We start from the raw sequence: 26535 nt of genomic DNA, 5'->3' as shown, positions 1-26535 counted from the left end.
TGCCCAGAGGGTGCCACCGATGGGCACTGGGGTTGTTGAACATTCCCCTGACCCCCCAACCTTGTTACAGTGAGAGAGACGGTGCAGATTTGAGGGTCACAACTGGGACGGGACACAGAGCAGCGCTCCACATCCCTGCGACATCGTCCAGCAACGCTGCATTCCCTGGGCGAGCCCTTTGGCGGCAGAACCGGGACAGAAACAGACCCAGAAATGGACTGGGGTTCCTTCGGGGGATGTGAAAGCCCCTGCATGAGCTGTGCTGTCCCACAGAGGGCCTCTGCTGTCACTCACCTTGAGGAGCCCCTGCAGCTCACACAGGTAGGTCAAGGCCTGGTCCTCCTGCAGCACAGCCCCTTTCTCTGTACAGCCTGGAGCCAAAGCAAGCAGTGAAGGAGAGACAGGGGTGAGGAAAATGTTATAGCAGCAGCTGCAAACATTGAGTCCAGCACTCCCCAGGCAGCAAATGCCTTGTCCACCCCCAAAAAAAGAGCCTTGCTGCTAAGCATCATGCTCAGGTCCAGGGTGCCAATAGAATTAACAGCCAGGAGGAGCTATCAGATCATCTGGTCTGACCTCCTGCATGTGCCAGGCCAGAGAACTTCACCCAGCTCCCCCTAGATTAAGCCCAAGACTTCAGTCAAAGTATTTGAGTCCTCTGGAAACTGAACTGTTGTGCCAAAGGGAGAGACCAGGAGCGACCAAGGCACCACCACTGCCCCTGCAGAGAGCAGCTGAGCAAGTCAAACCAGCAGAGGACATTAGACTCGGGGTGACCATGTAGGGAAGGGAGAAAGAATGGACCGGCAGGTGACTGTCACCACACTTGTGTAAGAAGGAACTCAGAGTACGGTTAGTGATTCTCCAGCACCTGCCATCAGGGATCGCCAAGCCCTCTGCAAACGCTGAGGAACTGAGCCTCCTAACCCCACGGGAGTCAGAGCAGCTTTCACTTACAGGGAGGAGCCCTTACTTTGAATCATCTTGTTCAGCTGGGCCAGAAAAGCATCGCACCGGGAGCACTTCCCCTGGGAGTGGCTGGCACGGCCCTGCCTGGGGCCCCAGTTCTGTACCTCTGGGGGGCCTGATGCCTGGTTGCGTCGGTGGGCGTCGTCTTTCAGGACCTCCACTTCTGCCAGCTAGTCAGGATGCAAAGGGGAGTCAGACAGGAGCATTTAAAAGTGTGACCTGTGCATGGGCCAGTCACTGAGACAGCTACAGACTCAGTGGGACAGAGCTTCTGGCATAAGGGCTAGTGTAGCCTATTGGAACAGGAGAGCGATGCCCTCTGCCCATAGGTACCGCACAGGCAGCAGCCACACCAGCTTTCCTCCACCACCCTGCAAATGTGCCTCTGTCGTGACCTAGTGGGAGCCCCACAAGGAGGAGTGGGGAGTTCAGTCTCTGTGGCCCATTTGATCCTTGTCCTCTGTGCTGGCAGTGGGGGTGGGGTTTTAAATGCAGACACCTCCATCCCCTAGGAACCAGGCCAAAACCACAATCTCCTTTCATGGGGGCTGCCAACCCACCACCAGCTTTAAGAGCCCAAGGAGAGGGGCTGGATTTGAACTGGTGGCTCCACAGCTCAGCCTCAGTCTTCTGAGCCATCCAGCCCCCCTGCGATAACATCCCACATCATCCTCGCTCTTCATCGGCAGTGATTCACTCCAGCCTACTAGATGTTGGGAAGGGATGGCGAGTGCAGAGAGCATTTCCACGGATTCATACCCACCGTCAGTGCTAATTAGCTCTCTCACACTACTAACCGCTCCCCAGCCTGCCCGGGTATCCTCCCCCCCAACCGCTCCCCAGCCTGCCCGGGTATCCTCCCCCACAACCGCTCCCCAGCCTGCCCGGGTATCCTCCCCCACAACCGCTCCCCAGCCTGCCTGGGTATCCCCCCCGAACCGCTCCCCAGCCTGCCCAGGTATCCTTCCCCCCTTCCCCCCAACCGCTCCCCAGCCTGTCCTGGTATCCTTCCCCCCAACCGCTTCCCAGCCTGCCCGGGTATCCCCCCCGAACCGCTCCCCAGCCTGTCCTGGTATCCTTCCCCCCAACCGCTCCCCAGCCTGCCCGGGGTTCCTCCCCCCCGAACCGCTTCCCAGCCTGCCTGGGTATCCTCCCCCACCCAACTGCTCCCCAGCCTGCCCGGGTATCCTTCCCCACTTCCCCGCAAACCACTCCCCAGCCTGCCCAGGTATCCTTCCCCCACCACCACTCCCCAGCCCGACCTCGTATCCTTCCCTCCAACCACTCCCTAGCCTACCCGGGTATCCTCCCTGCCCCAACCACTCCCCAGCCCGCCTGGGTATCCTCCCCCACCACTCCCCAGCCTGCTCGGGTATCCTTCCCCCTCCCTAGCCTGCCCTGCTACCCCCAACCACTCCCCAGCCTGCCCGGGTATCCTTCCCCCCAACCACTCCTCAGCCTGCCCGGGTATCCTTCCCCCCTACCCCACCAACCACTCCCCAGTCTGCCCGGGTATCCTTCCCCCCAACCACTCCCCAGCCCGACCTGGTATCCTTCTCCCCAGCCGCTCCCCAGCCTGCCCGGGTATCCTTCCCCCCTTCCCCGCAACCGCTCCCCAGCCTGCCCGGGTATCCTTCCCCCCAGCTGCTCCCCAGCCTGCCCGGGTATCCTCCCCCCCCCAACCGCTCCCCAGCCTGCCCAGGTATCCTTCCCCCCGTCCCCCCAACCGCTCCCCAGCCTGCCCGGGTATCCTTCCCCCCATCACTCCCCAGCCTGTCCTGGTATCCTTCCCCCCAACCGCTTCCCAGCCTGCCTGGGTATCCTCCCCCCCCCCAACTGCTCCCCAGCCTGCCCGGGTATTCTTCCCCGCAAACCACTCCCCAGCCTGCCCAGGTATCCTTCCCCCACCACCACTCCCCAGCCAGTGCTGGTATCCTTCCCGCCAACCACACCCTAGCTTACCCGGGTATCTTCCCTGCCCCAACCACACCCCAGCCCGCCAGGGTAGCCTCCCCCACCACTCCCCAGCCTGCTCGGGTATCCTTCCCCCTCCCCAGCCTGCCCTGCTACCCCCAACCACTCCCCAGCCTGCCCGGGTATCCTTCCCCCCAACCACTCCTCAGCCTGCCCGGGGATCCTTCCCCTACCCCGCCAACCACTCCCCAGTCTGCCCGGGTATCCTTCCCCGCAACCGCTCCCCAGCCTGCCCGGGTATCCTTCCCCGCAACCGCTCCCCAGCCTGCCTGGGTATCCTCCCCCCGCAACTGCTCCCCAGCCTGCCCGGGTATCCCCCCCAACCACTCCCCAGCCTGCCTGGGTATCCTTCCCCTTCCCCGCCAACCTCTCCCCTGCCTGCCCGGGTATTATTCCGTCACCACCAATCCGCAGCCGGTCCTGGTATCCTTCCCCCCAACCACTCCCCCGCCTGCTCGGGTATCCTTCTCCCCTCCCCATCCTGCCCTGCTACCCCCCCAACCACTCCTCAGCCTGCCCGGGTATCCTCCCCCATCCGCAACCTGCCCCAGTATCCTCCCCCCTCCATGTAACAAGTAGTAGCAGCTGGGGAGTGTTAGGGCAGCTAGACAATTTGGATTAACTTGCCCAGGGCTGTCATGGAGATGGGGCAGACTAGAGGAGAAATAGGCCTAGGACACACCTGTGCTGCTGCACAAAGGCTAGTCTCCAGCACAAGAAGTTCTCTCCAGCCCCATCCTCTATCATCATCCCAAGAGCTTCACGCAATGGCCACAATGTTCCAGAGGATTGAGGTTCTGAACAGATTTCCCCAGTGCGCTGTTCAGAATCAGGGCCATGTGTTCTTGGCTGCATACTGGCTGCTGGATTCTTTTGGAAATCTGGCCCCACTTGTCAGGCCCAGGCACCCAAAAATCCAACCTGCCAGAGTCCTCTGGAAAGTCCTGGCCATAGTGTGAGGCTGTTGTGCGAATGGGGTAAGATGGAGCTGGAAAGGAAGATTTGGCCCTAGCTGTGTTACGATCACAGTGCGAATTTAGTGACACCCCCACACAAAATCATATGAGCCTTTCCTTGGAGTGCCCTGGCATGGAGGAGACACACGGACACACAGCTTTCTCACGCGTTACCTTCAGCTCTAATGAAGAGGCTTGAATCTCCAGCTTGGTTTTTTCCATCTCACTTGCTTGTTGAAGGTGCCTCAAGGCCTGTTCTCTGTGGACACAAGTCCCTCCTTTAGTGAAACTGCTGTTGTCTGGAAGAGCCTCCACCCCCCCTCCACCCCCCTGCACTGTTGCACCATCTTTTATGCTGCAAAGTCTGTGACCATGGACCTGGGGGGTCTGTCCTGTCTCGAGAGGCTCCAGTCGCATGTAACTCATGCTGCTCTTGTCACAGCTCCACATGGTCCCATATGGCTTCATGGCTCCAGAGCATTGAGCGGAGCCCCAAGCAGGGAGCTTGAGATCCTTTAAGGGGGGGCTCCTCCCACTGGTAACCAACCTGCTCCCTGTTAAACAGAGGTGGGTAACATGAGCCCATGCACATGCAGGGCCAGACTACGGTGTAGGTAGCAAGGGAGGAAGAGGCTGCATGGGGGGCTGCACACCACGAGACTCTGTGCTCGGGGGGGTCAGATTGTGCCCAGAGATCAGTGCACAGAAGGACTCCCCGTGCACAGGTCCTGTGAGCAACGGGAGAACATCAGCCACTCCTGCAGCAGCATCCCTGCCCGTCCCTCAACCCAGGCAGGGCATGTGGAGAGGGGTGGGTAGACAGGGGTGGAGCTAATGCTCCCCTTAGAAACTTACAGGGATTATGCAGGAGAGTTAGTCCAGCCTGGGGCCCCCCAGGCTAGAGGGGGTTTCCAGAAGAGGGAAGTGCTGGCAGTTCAGCTCTCCCAGGAGCAGAGAAAGCTGAAGTATCCTGAAGCCAGTAGAGAGACACAGGGGCCTTTAGCAGATCCCTAGGGAGCCTCCCCACACTAAGGGTGGAGAGAGGAGCCTGATGGAAAAGTCAGGATGACACTTTGTGAGGGGCATCTTGCAGGGAAAGCCCATCCCTGCCCCTCTCCCACAGCTTTCCCCACTGCACGGCATGACCCAGGCCAGTGCAAGGATCTAGTGCCATGGCTAGTGCTATCCTCTCCCAAAGGGGCAGGGCCTAGTTTGCTCCTCCCCCTAGGGTGACCGGATAGCAAGTGTGAAAAATTGGGTCGGGGGTGGGGGGTAATAGGTGCCTATGTAAGAAAAAGCTCCACAAATCAGTACTGTCCCTATAAAATTGGGACATCTGGTCACCCTACCTCCCCCTCTCCCTGGCCCATCCCACTCCTAACATGGGGCCACCATCCAGCCCTCAGCCTGGCTCTTCTGGCTGAAAGGGGCCCTATCAATCTAGTTCCAAGGGCTCCCACCAGTTCCCATCTCTTCTGCTCTGGAAGACCTGGGGCCCAGCTCCACCCTAGCGCAGCAGTTAAGCTCTGCAGGTGCGCACTGGTTCTCAGTTGCTCTCCCAGCACAGGGCTTCCATGTGGGGAGCCTACCAGAACCCGCCTGTGGCAGCCTTCACGCCACGGTGGAAGGGCTTGCTTTATAACCAGGTTTTTAACAAACCACCCTCCTGGCACAGGATGGGCGCCTGGGCCCCGATAGATGACTCAGCTGCAGCTACCTACGTTATCACTGTACTAGAGGTGACTCGGGATCCGGCTGTGCTGACCCCAGCTGGTGAACGTCTTAGGGATATGACCCAGCTCCAGCTTTTGGCTTGTGGGTCTAAAGAGAACTTGCCTCTAGAGCCAGGAGTGCCTCTCACATGCCTGGTGCTTGGCATTCCCAGGGCTGACTGTGGGGCAGGCAATGCTAGCTGCCACACATTGCGGCATCTAGATAGTTTCTGACACGTGCCCAACAGAAACGTTTCCCTTTATTAACTAGTGCAATCCCTCTCTCTGGTGGCCAGAGCGGGGTTCGACGCAACAGAGACAAGAGTTTGCTGGAGATGGGTCTGAACCAAAACTCTCGACCCAAACTGCCTCCCTCTTCCGGAATGCTGGACCCGGATCTCTTTGTACGTCACCGTCCCTGGCATTGGGCCCCCTCTGCTGCCACTGCTATAAATGAGGTGACTGCAGCAGCCAGGCAGAGGCACGGAAATGCCCACCTGAGAAGCAATACACCGTTTCTTTCCCACGTGCATCTCCACTTTCCACATGGGGGCGGCGTGTCCCCATGGGATGTCCCAAAGGCTAGTGGAGCAGAGCTTTGGTCTACCTGGCGCCATGTTAGAGGGGACAGGTCTACTGGGTTTGCACTCCACCACCTCATCACATTGCAGGTCTCGGTGGGAGCCTGCCATGGCTGTTCCATTCACAGACAGGGCCAGGCTCATTCCCGGTGCAGCTCCATTGGAGTCACACCAGGGATGATTCTGGCCCATACCTTTTAAAGTTACACGGCAGGGGAGTTGTGCCATGCAGTGGAGACAGCGCAGCCTCCCCTCGGGTTTCCTTAGCGGGGGCAGCATATGGAGCACCCACAGCTCAGTACTGCCCTAGGACTGAATCCCTGCTAGCTCCGTACCTCTCCGCCAGCTGGTGCTCCAGAGAGGCGACGAGTTGTTCCAGTCTCAGCTTCTCTGAGCTGCATTCAGTGTACTGGCAACAGACAGAGGATGCAGGTTAGCATTACTCAGTGAAGTCACCTACTTCATCATCAGCCGCACCTGCTGTCTGCTAGCTACTTACGCAAGGACTATTTGAGTTACCCCAGATGAGGAGCTAGCCCAGACAAGCTCTGTGTTCCTTATTCACAGGCACTACAATGGCTGGTTCTGGGCTGTATTCTTATCTCATGGAGTCACCCCTGCCTGACACCAGAGTAGGGCTCTTTGGTGGTGAATCTAATTTGCTAACATCCAAGAGAAGGGGGTAGGGCAGCTCAGACTGGGGTTGAGGTAGATCTCCACAAACAGCCAGGGACTAATCCAGCCACCTGCCAGGCATGTGCAGTGAACTCTGGGGAACCACTAAGGGAGCTGATCCAACCAACGGACACGTACAGGCACAGAAACACACACTACTTTGAGATGAGTCCGTCTGAGGGGACAGGCAGCCTGGTTCCATGGACAGAAATTGGCCTGGGACTCGGGAGACCAGGTTGGTCAATGGAGTGACCATGTGCAAGTCACTTCCCTTCCCATCCCATCCTTTGTCTGGCTTGTCTATTTTGATTGGATGCTTTTTAGATCAGGGGAAGTCTCTCACTCTGGCTGTGTCTACACTGCAATTGGGAGATGTAATTGCAGCCTGTGTACAGTCCTGATCAGTTAAGGACTAAGGCAGCCTGTGCCACCACTGCCAAGGCTACACTGCTATTTTTAGTGAGTGGCTCCATCCAAGCTAGCTCAGGCACGCTGCAATCACACCTCCTGATTGCAGTGTAGACATATCCTCTGTGTTTGTACAGTGCCTAGCACAACAGGGCCTTGATCTCAGCTGAGGACCCTAATACAAATAATAGTATAATAACCCAGCATGTCTGCAGGACGTTCAGACAAGTTTGGTACCTGGTTCCTTGCTGATTCTAACTCCAGGTGTTGTTCTTCCAGTGCAGTATCACGTGTTTTCAGCATGTCCCAAACCTTCTGCAGCTCTTCCCGGACCAGCACTAACTCTGTGTCTACTTCCTCCAGGGAGGCCTGAAGCATGAGAGAGAAAAATTGGCATTGGATCCCTCTGCCAATAAGCTGTGCAAGAGGAGCAGAGAGTCAGATGCCATTCGGGGGTATTCCATTTCCAAGCACATTTATGAAAGAGCTTCCAGATATGACAGCGATGGGTACTTTAGAAATGGATGTAATATAAAACCAGACGCATTCTCTGATCTCAACAGGCTGTTCTAGCCACGGTCACGCAGCAGATATTGCCGCACACCAGATCCTACACCAGCCCCGGCTGTGGGACGCAACCAACTTCAGGTGTTAGCTACAGATGTCCACAAAAGCCAGCGTGAGCCTATGGAGTATTGTCAATGGGTCACCTTAGTTCTCAACAATACTCATTACATGCCAACACCCAGGAGAAGTGATGCCAGTGGAAGGTGAGGATGGGTATCTCACCCACAAACTGTCCATGGGTCCTGACACAGTGCCAGGCATGGACCAGCCATGGAATTCATGTCCAAGCAAAACCTTTGACCCTCTTAGAACTCTCCCAAAAGTTCCCAGGGCTGAGTCCGAGACCCGCCCAAATGTACTGGCCTTGCTCCTACACTGAGATCTCCTGGGCCTGCATGCTGCCTCTTGGAAGGTCAGAGTCCAAAATGCTCAACCAAATGGTGGCCTAAACGCTGGACTCTTGTGGGAAGGAAGCTGTGTGCCACACGGAATAACACTCAGACCCTTGAAATGCAGCGTATTCCTGACAGAGAGACGTGGGCGCAGCTTGTTCCAGGATCAAGCCCCTCTCAAGCCTTCTGCATGTTTCCTGGCTTGTTGGGAAACAGAGGGAGGCTCTACACTGGGTGTGATTATTATGGCCAGTCTCATCATGTTCTTGGGTTAGCAGCGACTATATTCATCTAATAATATTTTCCATTTATTTCAACACCTTCCATTCCCCAGGACCCTGTCATTCTTCCCCATTGGAGAGGAAGGGTCAGCCAGTGGTTAGGACTTGAAAGAGCTGGGATCAATTCCTTATTCTAGCATAGACCTTCTGGTGTGACCCTGGGCACATCACTCAGCCTCTCTGCGCCCCAGCTGTACGACGGGGTAACAGCACTGCCCTACCACACGGGGCTGGGAAGAGCAATATATTGAAGATGACAAGGTGCTCAGAGACCACAGTATTGAGGAGCAGATAAGAGCCTCAAGCTGAGCACCACATTTCTGCCAGACTCACAGAGCAAAACAAGTGCTTGTTTATTTCAGACTAAGGAAAACAACAGACCAAGGACAAAATGCTCCAGGGCCAGATCCTCAGCTGGTGTAAATCTACGCAACTCCACTGGCTTTAAATCAAGCACATGCGTAAGTGCTTCGTTCAGCTGGGGCATCAGGCCCCTAGAACTGGCTGCTCTGAGAGCCTGCAGGCCACCCCTGCCAAGATGAGTTACTGAACGCCACTGGCACGGCTGCAGTTGTACCTTGTACCAAGTCACTCTAAGTGTTAAGACGTCAGGGTAGATCCTCTCACCTTGATGTCTCCTGGCTGCTTAAGTTTCAGTTCTTCTAATTCCTAGCAGTAAAAGAAAGGAGATTGAGGGTACGTCTATACTACCCGCCGCATTGGTGGGTAGTGTTCGATGTATCAGGGATCGATTTATTGCGTATCATCTGGATGCAATAAATCGATCCGCTAATCGACGCCCGTACTCCACCTCGGCAGGAGGAGTAAGCGCAGTCGACGGGGGCGCCGCGGCAGTTGACTCGCCACCGTGAGGACGGCCAGGTAAGTCAAACTAAGATACTTCGACTTCAGCTACGCAAATAGTATCTTAGTTGCGTATCTTAGTTCGAACCCTGCCCCCTAGTGTAGACAAGCGAACCCTGCCCATTCTCTTCCTCTGCACCCTCCTCATGCTGTTCCCAGGTCTGCCTGCGGGGACTTTCTTCTCCTGGAAGTTGCGTGGTTCGTTTTCACATGTCCTCATCTCTTGGCATCCCCCACAGGGATGCACATATTCATCCCCACCATGCCCTGAGACTGGACAGCTTCTGGCACATCCCCACAGTGGGGATCTCTGTATTTCCATTGTGTAACTATCATCCGCCCAGTGTCTCACTCCTAGTTTCCTGTCACTGGGCTCTGCAGAACCCCCTAAACCCCATAGTTAGGAGAAGTTCCTTAGCCGCATGGGAACAGACTGTGCTCTCCATTAGCCAATATGAGCCCAGAGCAACTCCACTGTCTGTGGATTCACCCTGGTGTAACAGTAGAATCTGGCCCAGAGACTCTTCCCTAGGAGGCACTCATCAGCAGGAAGGGACCAAAGAGAAGGTATCACACTCCATGATACCCATCCTGTCCTCTGCAGCATTCTGGGATTCCTACCCTCCCCCTCCATCACCTCCTATGTGTCTACACACAAAAGCTGTAAAGTACACATCCAGCCCGCACCTCTCTCAGAGTCCAGATCAGCGCCTCCTTTTCCTGCCGGGATGCAGTCTCCCTCTGGAGCTTCTGCTTCAGGCTCTCCACCTCAGACAGGCCCCCTGAGACCATCAAGCCCTGGGGGCTCTCCATGGCCAATGACTCTCCTTGAGGACTGGAAATCTGAGAACTGAGATACAAAGCAGACACCGTTCACCATCAGTGGACACGGTCCTCATTTCAGCAGAGTCCCTGGAAGGACCTTCATTCTGCTCTACAGCATTGTCTAGGATGTCCTCCAACTCCCCCAGGGGCTGCGATCATCACTTTAAGAGCCCACACACAGATAAAAGTCTGATCCATGTTCACTTTCCTTCCAGGTCTCCCTTTTCCCATTCCCCTTTTCAGGCTGCCCATCCCGCAAGGCTGGCCATGGGTAACATGCTGCCTGGAGAATGGGGTGGGTAAGACAGTCAGACGTGCTGCTGGATATGTAGCATAGTGAGTATAGGTATGTCAGGGCAGCATGCAGGATGGGACTGATGGACTCACAAACCATGCTGTGGTGCTCACCTTCCTGGAGAGGACACAGGACCATCCATCTCTAAGCCAGATGTTGCTGTGGTATTGGAGGCTGCTGGGAACTTGATCTGCTGGAAAATACACACAGAGATGTCACCTAAGCAACAGCAGCTCAGACCTGTTGCTCCCTGGCACACAGCTCACACCTTGTCCTCTACAAAGAGGTGGCTGAATCTGGACTCCCACTGCAGCGGAAACACATCAACATCACCTCCCAGCCAGTGACCTCAAAGCCTCACTGTTCCCCAGTGGGGTTGGTCAGTATCATTAACCTCAGTTTACCAGAAAGGAAACTGAGGCACAAAGAAGTGCCACGACTTGCCCACGGTCACAGAGCAAGTCAGTGAATGAGACAGGAACAGAACCCAGGTATCCTGACTGTTGGGGTTGTGCTTTAGCCACAAGCCCTGGCTTCTTGGCTACTATTGTTAAGTATCTGTTAATTCTTCAGATGCGTTCTTAGGGTATCTGCAGCTCACAGCTAGAGCCAGACTGGACAGGGACACTGCAGGGCCCAATTTCCATGGCATTTCTAGGCCAGATGATCACTTCCAGGAAGTGGTTAAAGCCCTGATCTCGCCTTCCTCTGCAGCATGGGGCATGGGTCCCTTGCTGGAGGATTCTCTGCAGCTTGAGGTCTTCAAACCACAATTTGAGGACTTCAGTAACTCAGACATAGGTTAGGGGTTTGTTACAGGATTGGGTGGGTGAGATTCTATGGCCTGCATTGTGCAGGAGGTCAGACTAGATGATCATAATGATCCCTTCTGACCTTAAAGTCTATGAGTCTATGAGAATCAGGATCTGCTACCACAGGCTTGTGCAGTAGGCAGGGGCAGGAAGATCTGTGACTATGGAGTCTATTGCAGGATTGGGGCCTAAGTCAGACAGGGTCTGATATACTAGCATATGTACCATTGCCCTCTACCAGGGAAGGATGAGTTGGCATGTCTGTAACAGTCCTTTCTACCTGCTGAATGAACAGTGTTATCTCTTTAGCTCAACAGACAGAGGCTTCTGTAGTCAGAGCAGTAAGGGCTGAGTTTGAATCCTGTTACCGTCACCTGACTGGTAGCTAAGCAGAGAGTGCAGGCCAAAATTCAAAGCACAGATATGCACACACTCTGCGCTGCTCCAGTACAAACACTGAACAGAACAGGTGGAAAAGCAACAGTGGTCATGGGGTACTAAGGTTCCAGGCCAGTTCAGAGACACAGCTGGATCAGCCCCATGTGGGCTGGATGCTATAAGGGCTGAGGAGCACAATTAAAATGCAGGGTATTTAAACGTACAATGAAATCGCTATGGAGTCACTGTGCTGTCACTTGAGAATTACGGAGGTTCCAGCACCAAGCAATAGAAAATAGCTCAATAGGGATCATGACACAGCTGTGGGTACAACACCCAGCTCTACTCCGGGGAAACCTAGAATGGTGCTGACCTCATGTGGTGGAGTAGCACTGTCCCAGCGCCGGGACTGCAGCAGCTGGACTTTGCCATTCAGAGCTTGACTGCGGCTCTTTTCCAGCTCCAGCTCCTGCTTACAGGCGTCCAGTTCAATCCGCAGGATGGAAGCGCCGTCCAGCTGCCAGAGAGGGAAGAAAGCATGATGTGTATGAACCTTCCCGATGCCCACCCTCCCTGAAAGCCATGCTTGGTGGGACACCAGTGCACGCGGATCACAGCAGCATGGCTGGCCCCTGGCTAACGGGCAATTGTTACAACACACCCGGCAGATCTCAAGGCTGGAAAAGAACAGATGGGGGATCAGAGCCAAGGAAAGCCATTCCTACCTTCAGCTTCCTGATTTCGGACTTCATCTCAGCTTTTTCATTCTCCAGCCTCTTTATCCTGTCACTAACAAGAAACAAATGCAGGGAACCCAGTTATATTCCAGAGAAACCAGAGATTTCCACAATGGGGCTTGGCTCCCTGGAAGCCAATCTGAGAAAGGGACGAACGAAGCCAAGAAGTAAACCAATAAATCTCCAGTGTCTTAAACAGGATCTTTGCCAAACCAAAAAGACTGGGGCTATGGCAACCCAATGGAATTTTGCGGCTGAATTCAGTGGTTCAGAAGAGCCAGCATTTCACACGTTAGAGCTGGGGGTAGATTGCTACTTGTGTGCCAATTAATAAGAGGCTGTCCTAAACCATGGCCCAGGAGCCTAAAAAGAAAGTCTGGTCAACTCTGTGAGCACCAGGATCCAAAGTCAGCAACTCTATGATCAGCAGGAATTAATTAGGTCTCCAGGAGCCTGGAGAAGAGGCAGATGCCTGCATTGACTAGACAGCCCATCACCCTACACTTCTGGCCTGGTGGGTAGCATTGAGGGACCCAAGATCTCTCACTGTTAGAGTCTTCCTATGGTTTTATACAACAGGGAAGTTCTGGCTTGTAACTGCCTCCAACAGGATGATGGATGAACCATTCAATTAACAAGAACAGCTGTTCCCTACTATCTTCCAAGCAAGAAATCTCCCTCTCGTCACCTGCCAGTGACTTCCCAGCCAATCAATCTAGTAGTTCTGTAGCATGACAGGAGAGGCAAGAACTCACTGGGTTTCCTGGATCTCTTTGTAAAGGGCCTCTTGTTCTGAAGTCCTCTCTGAGCCTGATCCTGGTACAGACTGGAAGGAACAAATATAAGATGTTTTTCGAGTAACCTGAGGTGTTGGCTTCCCTTATTTCCGATCTGGCACCTTCCCCACCTACCCCAAATCAACTGCCTTCCTTTTGTGTGTTTGGGGGGTGGGTGGCACATGGAGAGCTAGGATCTATCACAGTGAGTCCATAATGTCCTTTGCTTGGTTCCATCTTTGTTATCAACCAATCATTCACCTCCCCAGAACCCATCTGCCCCCAGGCTTGGAACTGGCCAGAACAGCAGCCTGTATTTAACCAAAGACCTCTTTCATCCCCTACAGTGGTGCTGAGGCTGAACCCTGGCTTGTGGAGCTGCCTTAAACAGCCATCGACCTGTTTTGCTATGACTGGGTCAGATGTTAAAGAGGGAGTATGAAACGGGAAGTGCCAGGGCTTCAGCCAGAACTCTGCTCCTCATTCCAGCCTGCTCTGATTAACGGCTGTGACTTATGTCCCCGGATCAAGCGGTGAGATATGACACTGTATGCAGCGTACATCAGGGAGATGAAAATAAAAGGGAGGCAGGGGTTGGCTGGTGTCTCTGCAGCACCGTGGGCACCCAGATGTACCATTGGACACTGTGTTCAGGACTGGGGAGATGAGAGGGAGAGAGAGGAGCAGAACAACTGGCTATTAGGTGAGGGGGGTCAGACTGGTTGATCAGAATGATCCCTTCTGGCCTTCGAACCAACGCATCTAAGAGTTCTCCCCGGAGGAGGGAAAGGGCACATACATCTCTCTGTTGCTTACTGTGTTTGTAGCCAGCTCTTGCTGTAGCTGCAGCAGCTCGGTGGCCTGTTGCTGCTCCCTCAGCTGTCTCATTAAGTCTCTGTTTTGTTCCTTCAGGCTAGGGGATAAAAGGGGTTGTAAATTTACACTGGGGTGAGATTTTCAAAATGCCTGATGGGACTCAGGAGCACAAATCTCATTGACTTTGCCCGGAATGTGCACTCCTAAGTCACTTAGGGGCTTTGGAAAGTGCCACCAAGAGTACCATGGCTCTCCTCTCGGAGCCCGGACTCAGCTGGATTCAGTGGCTTGCAGGGGCCCAAATCTCCATTGTCCTGAGCCTTGGGGAGTCATTCACACCTGTGCAAAGTGGGGGCAAACAAAGGGTCAAACACTGCCCGATCAGAATGGTGCAGTACACCCACACTGCAGTGCCAGGCAGTGGTGGATGAGCCCCCTGGGGGTAGGGACCCCACTGCCCTCTAATGAATGGAAGACGACAGAAGCACAGGCAGCCCTGTGTAGAGTGGGGCAGCTGGGCTGGGACCCAGCGAGCTTTGCACTACCTTTCCATCCTCCCCCTCTTTCCTCCCAAGTTTGGGTATCTGGGACCTCAGGCTGGCACATACACTCATGTCCATTTTCAGCACCTCGGTGCCAATCTGAACTCCCAGTCCCAGACCTGGGCACCCAAGTCTGAAACTGGACCCTGGGTGTGTACGTGGGGACACAGCGTGCAGCCTTACTGGAGACTTCCTGGCACCAGCGGTGTGTCCCTGGGCTGATGCAGCTGTGACTCTGCTAATGCAGAACCAGGGACGCAGGGTGAAGCCTTTGCTAGGCCGTGTCCTGTGGGCAGGAGACTCTGCCGTTCACCCGGGAGCGGCACAGTCTGTACTAGAGCCTAGGCAGGGAGAGGTTCACGCGGCTATGGCTACCCCAGTATTGAAGTCCATGGGAGCAGAATCAAGTGCCAAGTCTGTGCTGGTGCCACGTCAGGGAGAGAACTCCACTGGCCAAATGCAGCCGCAGTGTCAGGTAAGCGGGCACAACTCCATTTACGCCAGCGAGCTGTGCCTGCTTACACTGCACCTGCATTTGCCCAAAGGAGTCCAGGATTCCTCTGCAATGGATCCAGAGAAAAAGGGTTTCCTAAGGAGTTCTGCCTGCCTCTCTCTTTATGTCCCTGGAGCCCAGAGGAAGCCGCAGCCTGCAGGCAAGTGGGGAGGGAAGGCTCCAGTTCATTTTTAAGGTGACTCCTCCATGCCAAGGCACCCAGGATGGTGTGTCTGAAAAACACTAGAGGGGACAATGGAAAAACAACCTTCTGATAAGAGAGAGGAAACCACACCACAGGGTGGCCCTAGCTGGAGAGGAAAGGGGATAAATGCAGGGATCAGAGCAGCAAGACAAAAGGACCTATGGAAAAAACAGCTGGGGAACGAGACCATTCACCCACTACCTGCACATGGCGCCTCTCAGCTCGGCCAGCTCTTCCACATCCACCTGGAGAAGCTCGCAGTCCTCCAGGAGCTCAGTGTGCTGCAAGGCACATGGGAAGGACAGTTAGGCCTGACTAAGCAGTGCTAGGATCCCCTGCCAGTGCCTGGGGACGCCGCAGGAGGAATGGGTACAGGACAGCCCAGGGACATGCCAGGAATCCCCAGTGCAGGAGCAAGCCTTGAAATCCACTGCCACAGACACAATGTTAGCACATAACAAGCCTTCAGAAGACAGACAAAGGAACCACCCCATCCCCCACCTTCCTGTCAATCCCAGGTATTTCTAGAGCTGGTTGGAAAAATTCAGAAATTTCAGAAACCGGACAAAGAAAGTTGTGATTTTTGTGTTCCTTTTCTAGCCGGTTCTAGGTATGTCAAAGGGCTCCTCGCCTTGGGACCCAGGAGCTGGCCATCTTGCAACCTACATTCCAGGGCACATCAAGATGAAGCTCAGTAAAAAGCTGACATATAATCAGTGGATTTTGGTGGTGGGCTGGGTGGGGGCATTGACCATGGGGTTCTGAGCCTCTCACTTCAAAAGTCTTGTCTAGATAGAAAACTTGCACTGGTTTAGCTAGATCAAATTAAAATCATAGTAGTTAAACTGATGCAAAGAGTGTGTGGATCTATATATAACCCTCCCACCACCTCTATGAGGGAGGTGTCCTTCTCCCGGTTGTACAGATGGGGAAACTGAGGCAGATGGCAGGGAGGTAACTTGCCCAAAGTCACATGCTGACTTGGTGGGAGACATGGGATTAGCACCAAGGAGCTTGCAGCTCCTAGCTCCTCAGCTCAGTGATCCACTGGCTGGGGAGTGGAGGAGAGAATGAGAAAGGAGACTTGAGTGGCTGAGTGCAGAGCTGGGGCAGGGGTGGAAAGATGGTGCAATCCCAAGCCTGCCAGGTGGGGCAGAGAAACTGCAACTGGCGTGGGGCTCGCTGGCCATGTCCCACCTTGGCAGACAAGCTCTGACGCGCCATGTGTGCTTGCTCCAGTTCCTCCTCTTTGGTTTTTAGGGCCACGGCTGCCTGGTTCCATCTGTCCTTCCAGTGCTGGGAGACCTGCTGCTGCTCTGCGAGCTGGCCACACAACTCCTCCTGCTTGTGCCGCAGGGCAGCCTCCAGCTCCATGCAGCGAGCCTGCAGGGCTTCCTTCTCCGCCTGCAACAGGGACTGTGATGCCCTGCAAGACAGCATGAGTGCTGCAATGCACCCAGTGATGCTGCATGGGCTTCTCCTACCCAGTCTTCCACACAGACCTGCTCCCCTGTCCCACCTCTGCAATCTCCTTGGCCCTCCATATCAGCTCAGCGCAGCTGGTGAGAGAGCCTTCCCCTCTGCAGCTGCCTGGAACAGCCTCCCTCCCTCCCTCTCCCCACCTCCATCACCAAATCCCAGTGGGAAACCTCCCTCACCTCTCCACTGTCCCCTCCCCAGTGACCCAAGGGGCCAATGGAACTCCCCATCCAGCGTCCTTTCTGCCATCTGTACCATGTGCTGCCACCTGGAATCATTTCGCTTTGGGCAGCCTGTGGGATACAGGCTGCATGAAAGGCACTAGAAAGCACCCAGCGGCTTTGGGCTGGACTGCAGCAAAGAGAAGCCAGTTCATCAGATTACAGATTATTTAACAGCCAGGATGAGCTGCTGGACTGAAGGACTTCCCATCCTGACCTCTGACCCTTAATGCTTCCACTCCTGACACAGGAGCAGAGAAGCAGCATGAAGATCTCAGCTAGGGGATGCATTCTCTTCCCTTGTGCCTCTCTATCCCTGTCTCCTACCTTTCCCGCTCCCAATATTCAGGTACCTGAGCCCTTCGCAGGTCGTTTGAAGAGCTGCCACATCAGTCCCCTGGTCTCCAGGATCCTTCTGCATTTGTGACTTCAGTGCCTCCTGTTCACCCAGCAGCTGCATGCGCTCAGTCTCCAGGGCCTGGATCCTATTGGTCAGGATCTTCTTCTCAGCCTCCAGGTGGTGGAGCTGACCCAGGGAGGTCTCCAGTCTCTGGTGGCTCTGACCCAGTTCAGAGGAGAGCTGCTCATTTACCTGCAGTGGGAACCCATGTGCATAGCTGAGACTTGGCCTAATTCACTGCAGTGATGTCCATGCACAGGACAGCAAATGAAATCTAGAAGCTGTGTATGATGAGATGGCAAGGGTCTTGGTCCATGAGATCCAGCTGACACCAAATGACCTACAGAAGTAGACTGAGCAGCTCAGCTCAGAGACATGAGGAGGTCAGGCATGTCCCACCCATGAGAAGGCTCTGTTCAGGTTACAAATTCTTAGGGCTGTCGATTAATCGCAGTTAACTCATGCAATTAACTCAAAAAAATTAATAGCGATTAAAAAAATTAATCACGATTCATTGCAGTTTTAATTGCACTGTTAATAGAATACCAATTGAAATGTATTAAATATTTTGGGATTTTTTCTACATTTTCAAATATATTGATTTTGATTACAACACAGAATACAAAGTGTACAGTGCTCACTTTATATTATTATTTTTATTACAAATATTTTCACTATAAAAATGATAAACAGAAGAAAAAGTGTTTTTCAATTCACCTAATACAAGTACCTTAATGCAATCATCTTTTTATTGTGAAAGTGCAACTTACAAATGTAGATTTTTTTTGTTACAGAACTGCACTCAAAAACAAGCAATGTCCCAGGCCAATGGGGGTGGCGGGAAGCGGTGGCCACTTCCCGCCGCCCCCACTGGCCTGGAGCGGCGAACTGCCGCCAGTGGGAGCCACAATCGGCCGAACCTGCAGATGCAGCAAGTAAACAAACCAGCCTGGCTAGCCAAGGTGCTTACTCTGGCGAGCCGCGTGCCAAAGGTTGCCGACCCCGTGCTAAACATTCATATGCCCTTTCATGCTTCGACCACCATTCCAGAGGACATGCTTCCAGGCTGATGACACCGTTAAAAAGATAATGCGTTAATTAAGGTTTGACTGAACTCCTTGGGGGAGAACAGTATGTCTCCTGCTCTGTTTTACCCACATTTTGCCATGTATTTTGCATTATAGCAGTCTCAGATGATGACCCAGCACATGTTGTTCGTTTTAAGAACACTTTCACTGCAGATTTGACAATGTGAGATTTCTAAAGATAGCTACAGCACTTGACCCAAGATTTAAGACTCTGAAGTGCCTTCCAAAATCTGAGAGGGATGAGGTGTGGAGCATGCTTTCAGAAGTTTTATAAGAGCAACACTCTGATGCAGAAACTACAGAACCCGAACCACCAAAAAAGAAAATCAATCTTCTGCTGGTGGCATCTGACTCATGATGATGAAAGTGAACATGCGTCAGTCCACACTGCTTTGGATCGTTATAGAGCAGAACCTGTCATAAGCATGGACGCATGTCCTCTGGAATGGTGGTTCAAGATGAAGGGACATATGAATCTTTGGTGCATCTGGCATGTAATTATCTTGTGAAGCCGGCTACACCAGTGCCATGCGAACTCCTGTTCTCACTTTCAGGTGACACTGTAAACAAGAAGTGGGCAGCATTATCTCCTGCAAATTGTAACCAAACTTGCTTGTCTGAGTGACAAGCTGAACAAGAAATAGGACTGAGTGGACTTGTAGGCTCTAAAGTTTTACATGTTTTATTTCTGAATGCATTTTTTTTTGTACATAATTCTACATTTGTAAATTGCACTTTCAAGACAAAGAGATTGCATTACAGTACTTGTATGAGGTGAAATGAAAATACCATTTCTTTTGTTTATCACATTTACTGTGCAAATATCTGGAATCAAAAATAATAATAAAAAGTGTACACTTTGTATTCTGTGTTGTAACTGAAATCAATATAGTTGAAAATGTAGAAAACATCCAAAAATATTTAAATAAATGGTATTCTGTTATTGTTTAACAGTGTGATTAATTGCAATGAATTTTTTAATTGCACCATTGATCACGATGAATTTTTTCAGTTGCACCATTAATCGTGATTAATTTTTTTAATCGCTTGAAAGCCCTACAAATTCTTGGTCTTTTCCATCAGCTCAAAATAGAGTCTCTGGGCTTCACTCCAGTTCCTGGAAAGTCTAGCCTGGGCTCCAAGCTGCAGTGGATAGATGACAAGAATATCATGAGGAGACAAGGAGACAGGAGCTGAAGGCATCTGGCTCCAAGCACCTCCCTGCTAGTTCAGCTAGTAGAGGGGACTGTTGGAGAGAAGAAGATCTACAGTCCCCCAGCAGAGGGTGGTGGTGGGCACACACACAAGCCAACACTGTACCTGAGACTAGGCTGGGTGGTGGGGTAGGGCAAGTGGTTGGGAATATGAGAATGGAGGGAGCATCTTGGAAACCCACTTTAGTAAATCAGCTTATTACTGGCTCTTAAGGGGCTGGGGCCCCAGGGCCCTCATTTCACCGAGAAGGGTGGGGTTTGGAGGCAGTGCTCACAGAGCGGGGTCGGTGGGTGATGCCCGCAGAGTCTACTTCCTCCCTCCTCCCCACCCCAGTCCAGCACAGAGAGTCACTCCAGGAGTCACCTGTCTGAGAGTCACCAATTCCTCCTTCATCAGGACCTTCTCCTGGTCCTGGCGGTTGGCCTGGGCCTTGGCATTCACCAGCTCCAGGTGAAGGTCTGACACTTGGCCGTTGAATCCCTCTCGGCTCCACTGTGCATGTTCCAACTGCAGGGTGAGATCCTGCACCTGCTGGTGCAGCTCCACTTTCTCCTGAAAGCCAAGTAGCACAGTCACCTTTCCCAACGGCCCATCTGCACCCGGGGCTGATCTGGATTCCCCAGCACAGATGAAACTGGTGAAAGTCACTGCCTATACAGACAGAGGGACCGCTCACCATTCCTCCTCTCTCTCTTCTCTGTCCACCCAGGCTGAACTCGTCACCAGGGTATCTCAACTTTCCTCCTCTCCTTTCTCCCACTCCATTCCTCCTCTTGTGTCATTGCCTCTCTTCCCCACCACCCCCCGTCCTCTCTCTCTCTCTCATTTGCCTGTGTCCACTCAGTACCTTTAGGAACCTCTCCCTGTTGGACAGGGCAGAATTCAGCTTCATGGTGAGCTCAGATACTCTCTCCTCCAGCCTGGCCACCTTGGAAGACAGCAGCTCCTTCTCCTGCCCAGGAACATTACACATCAGGATGAGAAAAAACAAATCATATTTATAGAGACTGTAACTGATCTGTGAACCCTTCCTGGCATGTGAGAGAAAGCCACAAACAACTGGGGCAAATAGCCTGAGCCAAATAGCCAAGCCCTCATTCAGGAAGGAATCTTTTGTCCTCCTAACTCTCAACAGTCCAGCCAATTGGATACTTCAGTTCTAGCCAACTATCGCCCAAGCATCAAACCCCCCATTCCTGAGGAAGCTCACAGAGAAGCTAGCTAAAGGCCAGCTACGAGCACATCTAACTGAAGCTAATGTTCTAGATACAGCACAATCCGGATTCAGGCCAGGACAAAGAACTGAAACTGTTTTAGTGGCACGGATGGATGATCTCCTCCTGTCAATGGATAGAAGCCAGACGTCCATTCTCATTCTGGACCTCTCTGCAGTGTCTGACACTGCTGACCATGAGATGCCGCTGTCTAGCCTGACAGAGTTGGCAGGAGTCTAGGGTAATGCACTAAAGTGGTTTGAGCTCTTCCTGGAGGGATGCACCCAAAGTGTAGTGATGGCAAACTACATCTCCACCACTAGACCCTTGTGAACCTCCACAAGGATCAGTTCTCTCTGGTCCTTGTCAATATCTTCATGCAGCCAGTAGGTGAATTGGCCCAATGACATGGACTCAAGTGCCAGCAACATGTAGATGACACACAGCTCTACCCACCCTTCACCACATATGACCACACAACCACCACCAAGATGGCCCAGTGCTTGGATGAGATCATCTCATGGATGAAGAACCGCTGGCTGATGCTGAGCCAAGCAAAGCAAAGGTGATGTTGATGGGCAGAAGAGAGTATTTTGAGGAGTTTGCAGTCATGGAGCAGTCTCCAGATTCACGCCCACAGTTGGTCAATTCAGTGCATATTGTAGGAGTACTCTTGGATTCCTTGCTGATGCTGAGCTCTCACATTGCAACTGCCATGAGTAATGCATTCTACCATCTCTGGTTGGCTAGGAGACTCTGCCCCATCCTGGCCTCAGTTACTCACGCCTTCATCACTTCTCAGCTGGCCTACAGCAGTGCGATGTCCCTGGACGTGAAACCTTCAGCACTTAGGAAACTCCAATTAGTACAGAATGCTGCAGCATATCGCCTCAGCAACACAGGCTACCATAAGCACATCACACCTGGCACATGCTCTCTTCAAAGCAAGTTGAAGGTCTCAGTCCTTATCTTCAAAGTGTTCCGTGGCCTGCGCCCAGGGTATCAAAAAGACCTTTTACAGTTCCTGGCCAAAGACTGCATTCGCTCCTCCAGCACAGTGGAACTTTCAGCAACATGGGTCAAGCTCAACTGTTCAGGAGACAGAACCTTCTCCGGGGCTGATCCAAGACAGGGGAATGAATCCCCCCAGGAACTAAGGACCATCCCAAACCTCACCACTTCCCACTGCAAGTGCGGGGCACATTGCTTTGACCTGCCTCCTCTGATAGGAACACAGAGCACAGGTCTATTTAACAAAAGACCCCCAAACAAACAAATAAATGAACAAGAACCCTACCAAAACAAGACCCTGCAATCCACATGCTTCTCCCTCTGGGGAGAGGATGAGTGAATAACCAGCACGTGACAGATGTGTAATCACATTGCATTACTGGAAGGCGCTCAGATACTACAGTGAATAAAAGCCTACAGAGAACAGAGCAGAATAGAAAACGCAGCCATCCCAATTGCCAGTCAGACCACAGCCCTGCAGCGCAGGAAACTGAAATCTGGGCCTTCTGCGCCACAAGTGCACTCCTGGAGCACTTGCCAGTTTAGCCTCTTCTTGGGTCAGCCACAAGAGGGAGAGAGAGCCCACGAGTGCTTAAACGTGTCTGACTTTCGAGCCAGTAAGGAGCCCCCTAGTGCATGTGTACACTAGTCACTTCATTGCACAGCACCCCCATCAGACACAGATACGCATCACACCCATACTCACACACTCAAGTGTGCACCAGTTCAGGCGTGCACGTAGAGAACAGCTTGTCCTTGTTCTCATGGTGCACCAGCCAGTACTACAAGGGGAGACCTTGTTCTACATGCTACCAATGGGAGCTCAATCACAGGCTGTTCGTTACTCAGACCCACACGTTTCCTCCATCCCCATACCCGGCTGGTGCTGCTGTAAGCTGCTTGGAGTCTGCCAATTTCCTTGTGCAGTGCTGTTGTCGCCTGGAGTGAGTCTGTCACTCTCTGGTTGGCCTCATTGGTCTGGCTGAAAGCCAGCTGTTGCCCCTGGAGAGCAAAAGGAACAAGGGAACCTCTGAAGTAGGGATATGACCTGAATCTACATGCCTGAATTTCTGGGGTAGCTACGCCCCATCTCTCCTCTGGAGAGAAGCTGGAAGAAGGGAGGAGCAAATGTCTGGACACCCAGGTAGGGGCGAGAGCAACTATTTGTACAGCTTCCACAAACTCTGCAGTGATTGGGCTGGGCAGCTGCTCCAGCAGCGTCATGGTTTGAGGTTCACCAGCCCCTAAGGAGCGTGGGGTGCAGTGAAGACACAGATGCGAGCGGACAGGACAGGAAGCATGTGAGAGCACAGATTGTAACGTACGGGCTTGGCGTGTTGGAGTGAGTTGGTACATTGCGGGCCTGCTGACAAGACACAATTTAAACGCAATCGCTTTGAGTCCAGGCAGTAGCATGTGTGTTTTTGGAGCGGAAGGAGTGAGGGGTCCAGTCCCAGCTCCAACATGTGATATTTCTAAATGTGTCTATTTTCTGGAGCTCATGGACTCATTACGAATCGTTGCCTAAACAGTGCAGTGAATCCTTTCCCAGCCCCCTTGGGTACAACACCTACTCTGAAACGGAAGACCTGCGGCACGGGTCAGCTGACTTGGGCTCATGGGGCTTGGGCAGGGCCGGTGCAAGGATGTTTCGCATCCTAGGCGAAACTTCGACCTTGCGCCACCCCCGCGCCCCCACCCTGAGGTGCCCCCCCTGCGGCACCCTGCTCCCCCGCAGCAGCTCCCCCCCTCCGCCCTGAGGCGCCCCCCTTGCGGCAGCTCCCCACCCCCATCCTGAGGCACCCCTCCACCCCAGCTCACCCTGTTCCGCGCACAAGCACGAGCACCCTGAGCACGCCGTCGCTGCTTCACTTCTCCCGCCTCCCAGGCTTGCGGCGCCTAAGCTGATTGGTGCCGCAAGCCTGGGAGGCAGGAGAAGTGAAGCAGACACGGCATGCTCGGGGAGGAGGCGGGGCAGGGGTGAGCTGGGGCGGGGAGTTCCCCTGCGTGCCGCCCCGCCCCCACTTGCTGCAGGCAGTCCTCCCCACGCTCCCCTGCCCCAGCTCCCTCCGCCTAAATGCCGGCGGCGATCGGGACGGCCGAAGATCCGGCCGCCACGGTCACTGCCATAGAAAATGGTGCCACCCAAATCCCAGCGCCGTAGGCGACTGCCTAGGTCGCCTAAATGGTTGCACCAGCCCTGGGCTTGGGCTGCGGGGCTAAAAATTGCAGTGTAGACATTCGGGCTTGGGATAGAGCTCAGGGTCTGAAACCCACGATGGGAGAGGGTCTCAAACCCAGGCTCCGACATGAACCCGAATGTCTATACCACAATTTTTAGCCCCACAGCTCGAGCCTTGTGAGTCAGTTGAGCTGGACTCTAAGACCCAGTGCCATGGGTTTCTTATTGCAGTGTAGACATATCCCTAGACAGTGACAGGGGGACTGTGCACATTGGACCAAGGAACTAACCTCTTTGGCTGAGTTCAGCTGCTGGGTCATTTCATCCCGTTCCGCTTCCAGAACCTTCATGTGCTCCTTGTAATCACTCAGGGTTTCTTGAAGAGCTGTCATTTCTCGGTTCAGCTCCTCCTTCTCCTACAAATCAGCACAATGGATACATCAGCCAGCTATGATGAGGCACCAAAGTCACAAACCACCCCCTAGCATGCACAGAGCTGGGTGAATAGTGAACAGCTTGATCTGCAGATATTTATGGGAATAAAAGCCATCCAGTTTGGTTTGCTGCAATCACGTAAAGTGAAAGATTTTTAAGGCCAGCAGGGACCAGAATGATCATCTCATCTGACTTCCTGTATAGCACAGGCCAGAGAATCTCACCCACTGAATCCTGCCTCCAACCCATCCCTTCTGGTTGAACATGACTGACTGTTTCACAAGTATCCGCAGGACTGCCAGGCATTGGTGAAAATATTCACAAATCCTGATTGTTTCACAAACATTAGCACAAATGTCACAAACATTCCCTGGTCATCATTCTGCTATTTTTAAAAGCATCAGGCAGCCAATCAGGCAGCAGAAATACCATTCAAGTATGGTGACCATTCACGCCTCACAAATAGCTAGCACTGCCTACTCAGCGCAAACAGATTGCGAACCGTTCCCTCCACCCTCTCCCAGGATGGAAGTGCTTGGGTAAATGCTTGTTTGCAGGACTTGGGTGTGACTCATGAACAATCCTAGTGTGACCAACTCACAATTTGTCCTTGAGTCTCACAATACCTGGTGCTTTTTGTAAAGCCCCAGCTGCTGGATTCATGTTATTATAAGAGAATTCCACCTTTCCTTTGTTAAAAAAAGTACATTTCTTGCACTCATAGTTGCAGAGAAAAGCTGGAATACCTGACCCAGGTGTTACTCAAAGGCTCTGTAGTCAGGAGGTCAAGGGAAAGAACTCAGGTACTGTTGGGTTTTCTTTAAAAAAGCCATGAATATTAAGTCAGCCTCATGATTTTGGAACACATGGGGTTAGCCATGCTGCGATCTGCTAACCAAAACAGGCCTCAGTCCCTAACGAGTGCTGCCTGTAATGGCTAATACAACCAGCTCTTGCCTGTGCCCAAGTGAGAAAGAACAAGCATGTCTGTTTGCTGGAAGTATTATTGTTGTGCCTGTCACTTTAAGGGACAGACTGTGCCAATTACTCCCTGCCTGGTCTTGGGGGTGGTGTGGAGCTGCACTCCCCAGGGCAAGATTACTGGGAGGGGTGGGGGGGCACAATCCCTGAGATACAAGGAGGTGGGGAGGGGTTCACCTGATTCACCACCTCTGCAAAGTGTTCCCCTTTCTGTAGCCAGCCAGCCAGTGTGGACGGGGGAGAGCTGTAGCACCGCCCCATCTCTGCCTCTTTCAAGAAGATTGCTCCCTGCACACACACAGAGGGAGTAGTCCCCGCTCTTCCCTGCGCTCAGAGATTAGGATTGTACCTAGCCTGTGTGCAGAGTGGGTCTGGCAGGGCAAGCAGCTCTTTTTGCCTTCCCATGGAATACCCAGGGTCAGCCTGCCCTCAGCCTCTGCGCTCTGATCACAGTGCCGGTCCCACTGCTCCATGGGAGCAAGGGCTTTTCATGGTCTGCCCAGGCCACTAACAGCAGGGAGCCTGAAGGTCACTGCTCCCCTCCTTCCCTAGCCCTGTGCTATATTTAGCTCCTGAGTGTCCTCTAATTAGATCTGTCCTTGTTGTGGGTTTGCTGGCTGGGAGCTGCACATTTCCAAGTCTCCCGAGTCCAGGAGCAAACAGGGAGAGTCACACAGCAGAGTCCAACACAGAGCACATGCGATGGCAACTCCTGCACTCTGCCCCCGAAGATTTACCCTGAGTATGTGCCGGGGAGTGAGGCTCCACAGCAGGCCTGAAAACGCCTACAGGGACTTTAGGAATCAGGACGCATAACATTAACCTTTTGGTCTTCCCAGTGCCCCAAAATTGTGCAACCGCCGCTGTGCAATTCCAAGGGCTGCAGCCTTGTAGCAGTGCTGCATCCTAGTGCATGCAGTCGCGGGCGCCCCGGCCCTGTTTCAGTGCTGCAATCGTTATTGCGGGCAGTTGAATGTGCCACTGCCCGATGGCTCTATCCGCTACTATGTGCAAGGCCTTCTCTGAAATGTTTGGGCCCAGCCCCAGGTAA

The 26535-nt window shown here is 53.2% G+C and overlaps 1 protein-coding gene across 12 annotated transcripts in view; it reads right to left on the bottom strand.

Annotated features, from left to right (window-relative positions):
* LOC120374024 (protein lava lamp) overlaps positions 1–26535 on the bottom strand; it is a 41864-nt gene that overhangs the window by 8715 nt on the left and 6614 nt on the right. For 10 of the 12 annotated variants that reach the window (XM_039493214.1, XM_039493220.1, XM_039493215.1 and 7 more), the window contains 19 exons: positions 24359–24484; positions 22763–22888; positions 20509–20613; positions 20025–20213; positions 17312–17550; positions 16456–16684; positions 15460–15539; positions 14019–14115; positions 13182–13252; positions 12415–12478; positions 12063–12206; positions 10613–10692; positions 10067–10229; positions 9143–9184; positions 7513–7644; positions 6528–6601; positions 4074–4158; positions 974–1139; positions 295–371 (listed from right to left, as the gene is read on the bottom strand). In XM_039493214.1, the coding sequence (XP_039349148.1) occupies positions 295–371; positions 974–1139; positions 4074–4158; positions 6528–6601; positions 7513–7644; positions 9143–9184; positions 10067–10229; positions 10613–10692; positions 12063–12206; positions 12415–12478; positions 13182–13252; positions 14019–14115; positions 15460–15539; positions 16456–16684; positions 17312–17550; positions 20025–20213; positions 20509–20613; positions 22763–22888; positions 24359–24484 (2289 nt within the window). The remainder of the gene's footprint in view (positions 1–294; positions 372–973; positions 1140–4073; positions 4159–6527; positions 6602–7512; positions 7645–9142; positions 9185–10066; positions 10230–10612; positions 10693–12062; positions 12207–12414; positions 12479–13181; positions 13253–14018; positions 14116–15459; positions 15540–16455; positions 16685–17311; positions 17551–20024; positions 20214–20508; positions 20614–22762; positions 22889–24358; positions 24485–26535) is intronic. The other 2 variants (XM_039493216.1, XM_039493219.1) reach the window with 2 other exon arrangements.

Source organism: Mauremys reevesii, linkage group 10, assembly GCF_016161935.1.
Source record: "Mauremys reevesii isolate NIE-2019 linkage group 10, ASM1616193v1, whole genome shotgun sequence".
Taxonomy (NCBI): domain Eukaryota; kingdom Metazoa; phylum Chordata; order Testudines; family Geoemydidae; genus Mauremys; species Mauremys reevesii.
The sequence above is the reverse complement of the archived record's forward strand: the minus strand, read 5'-3'. Positions and strand labels throughout refer to the sequence as shown.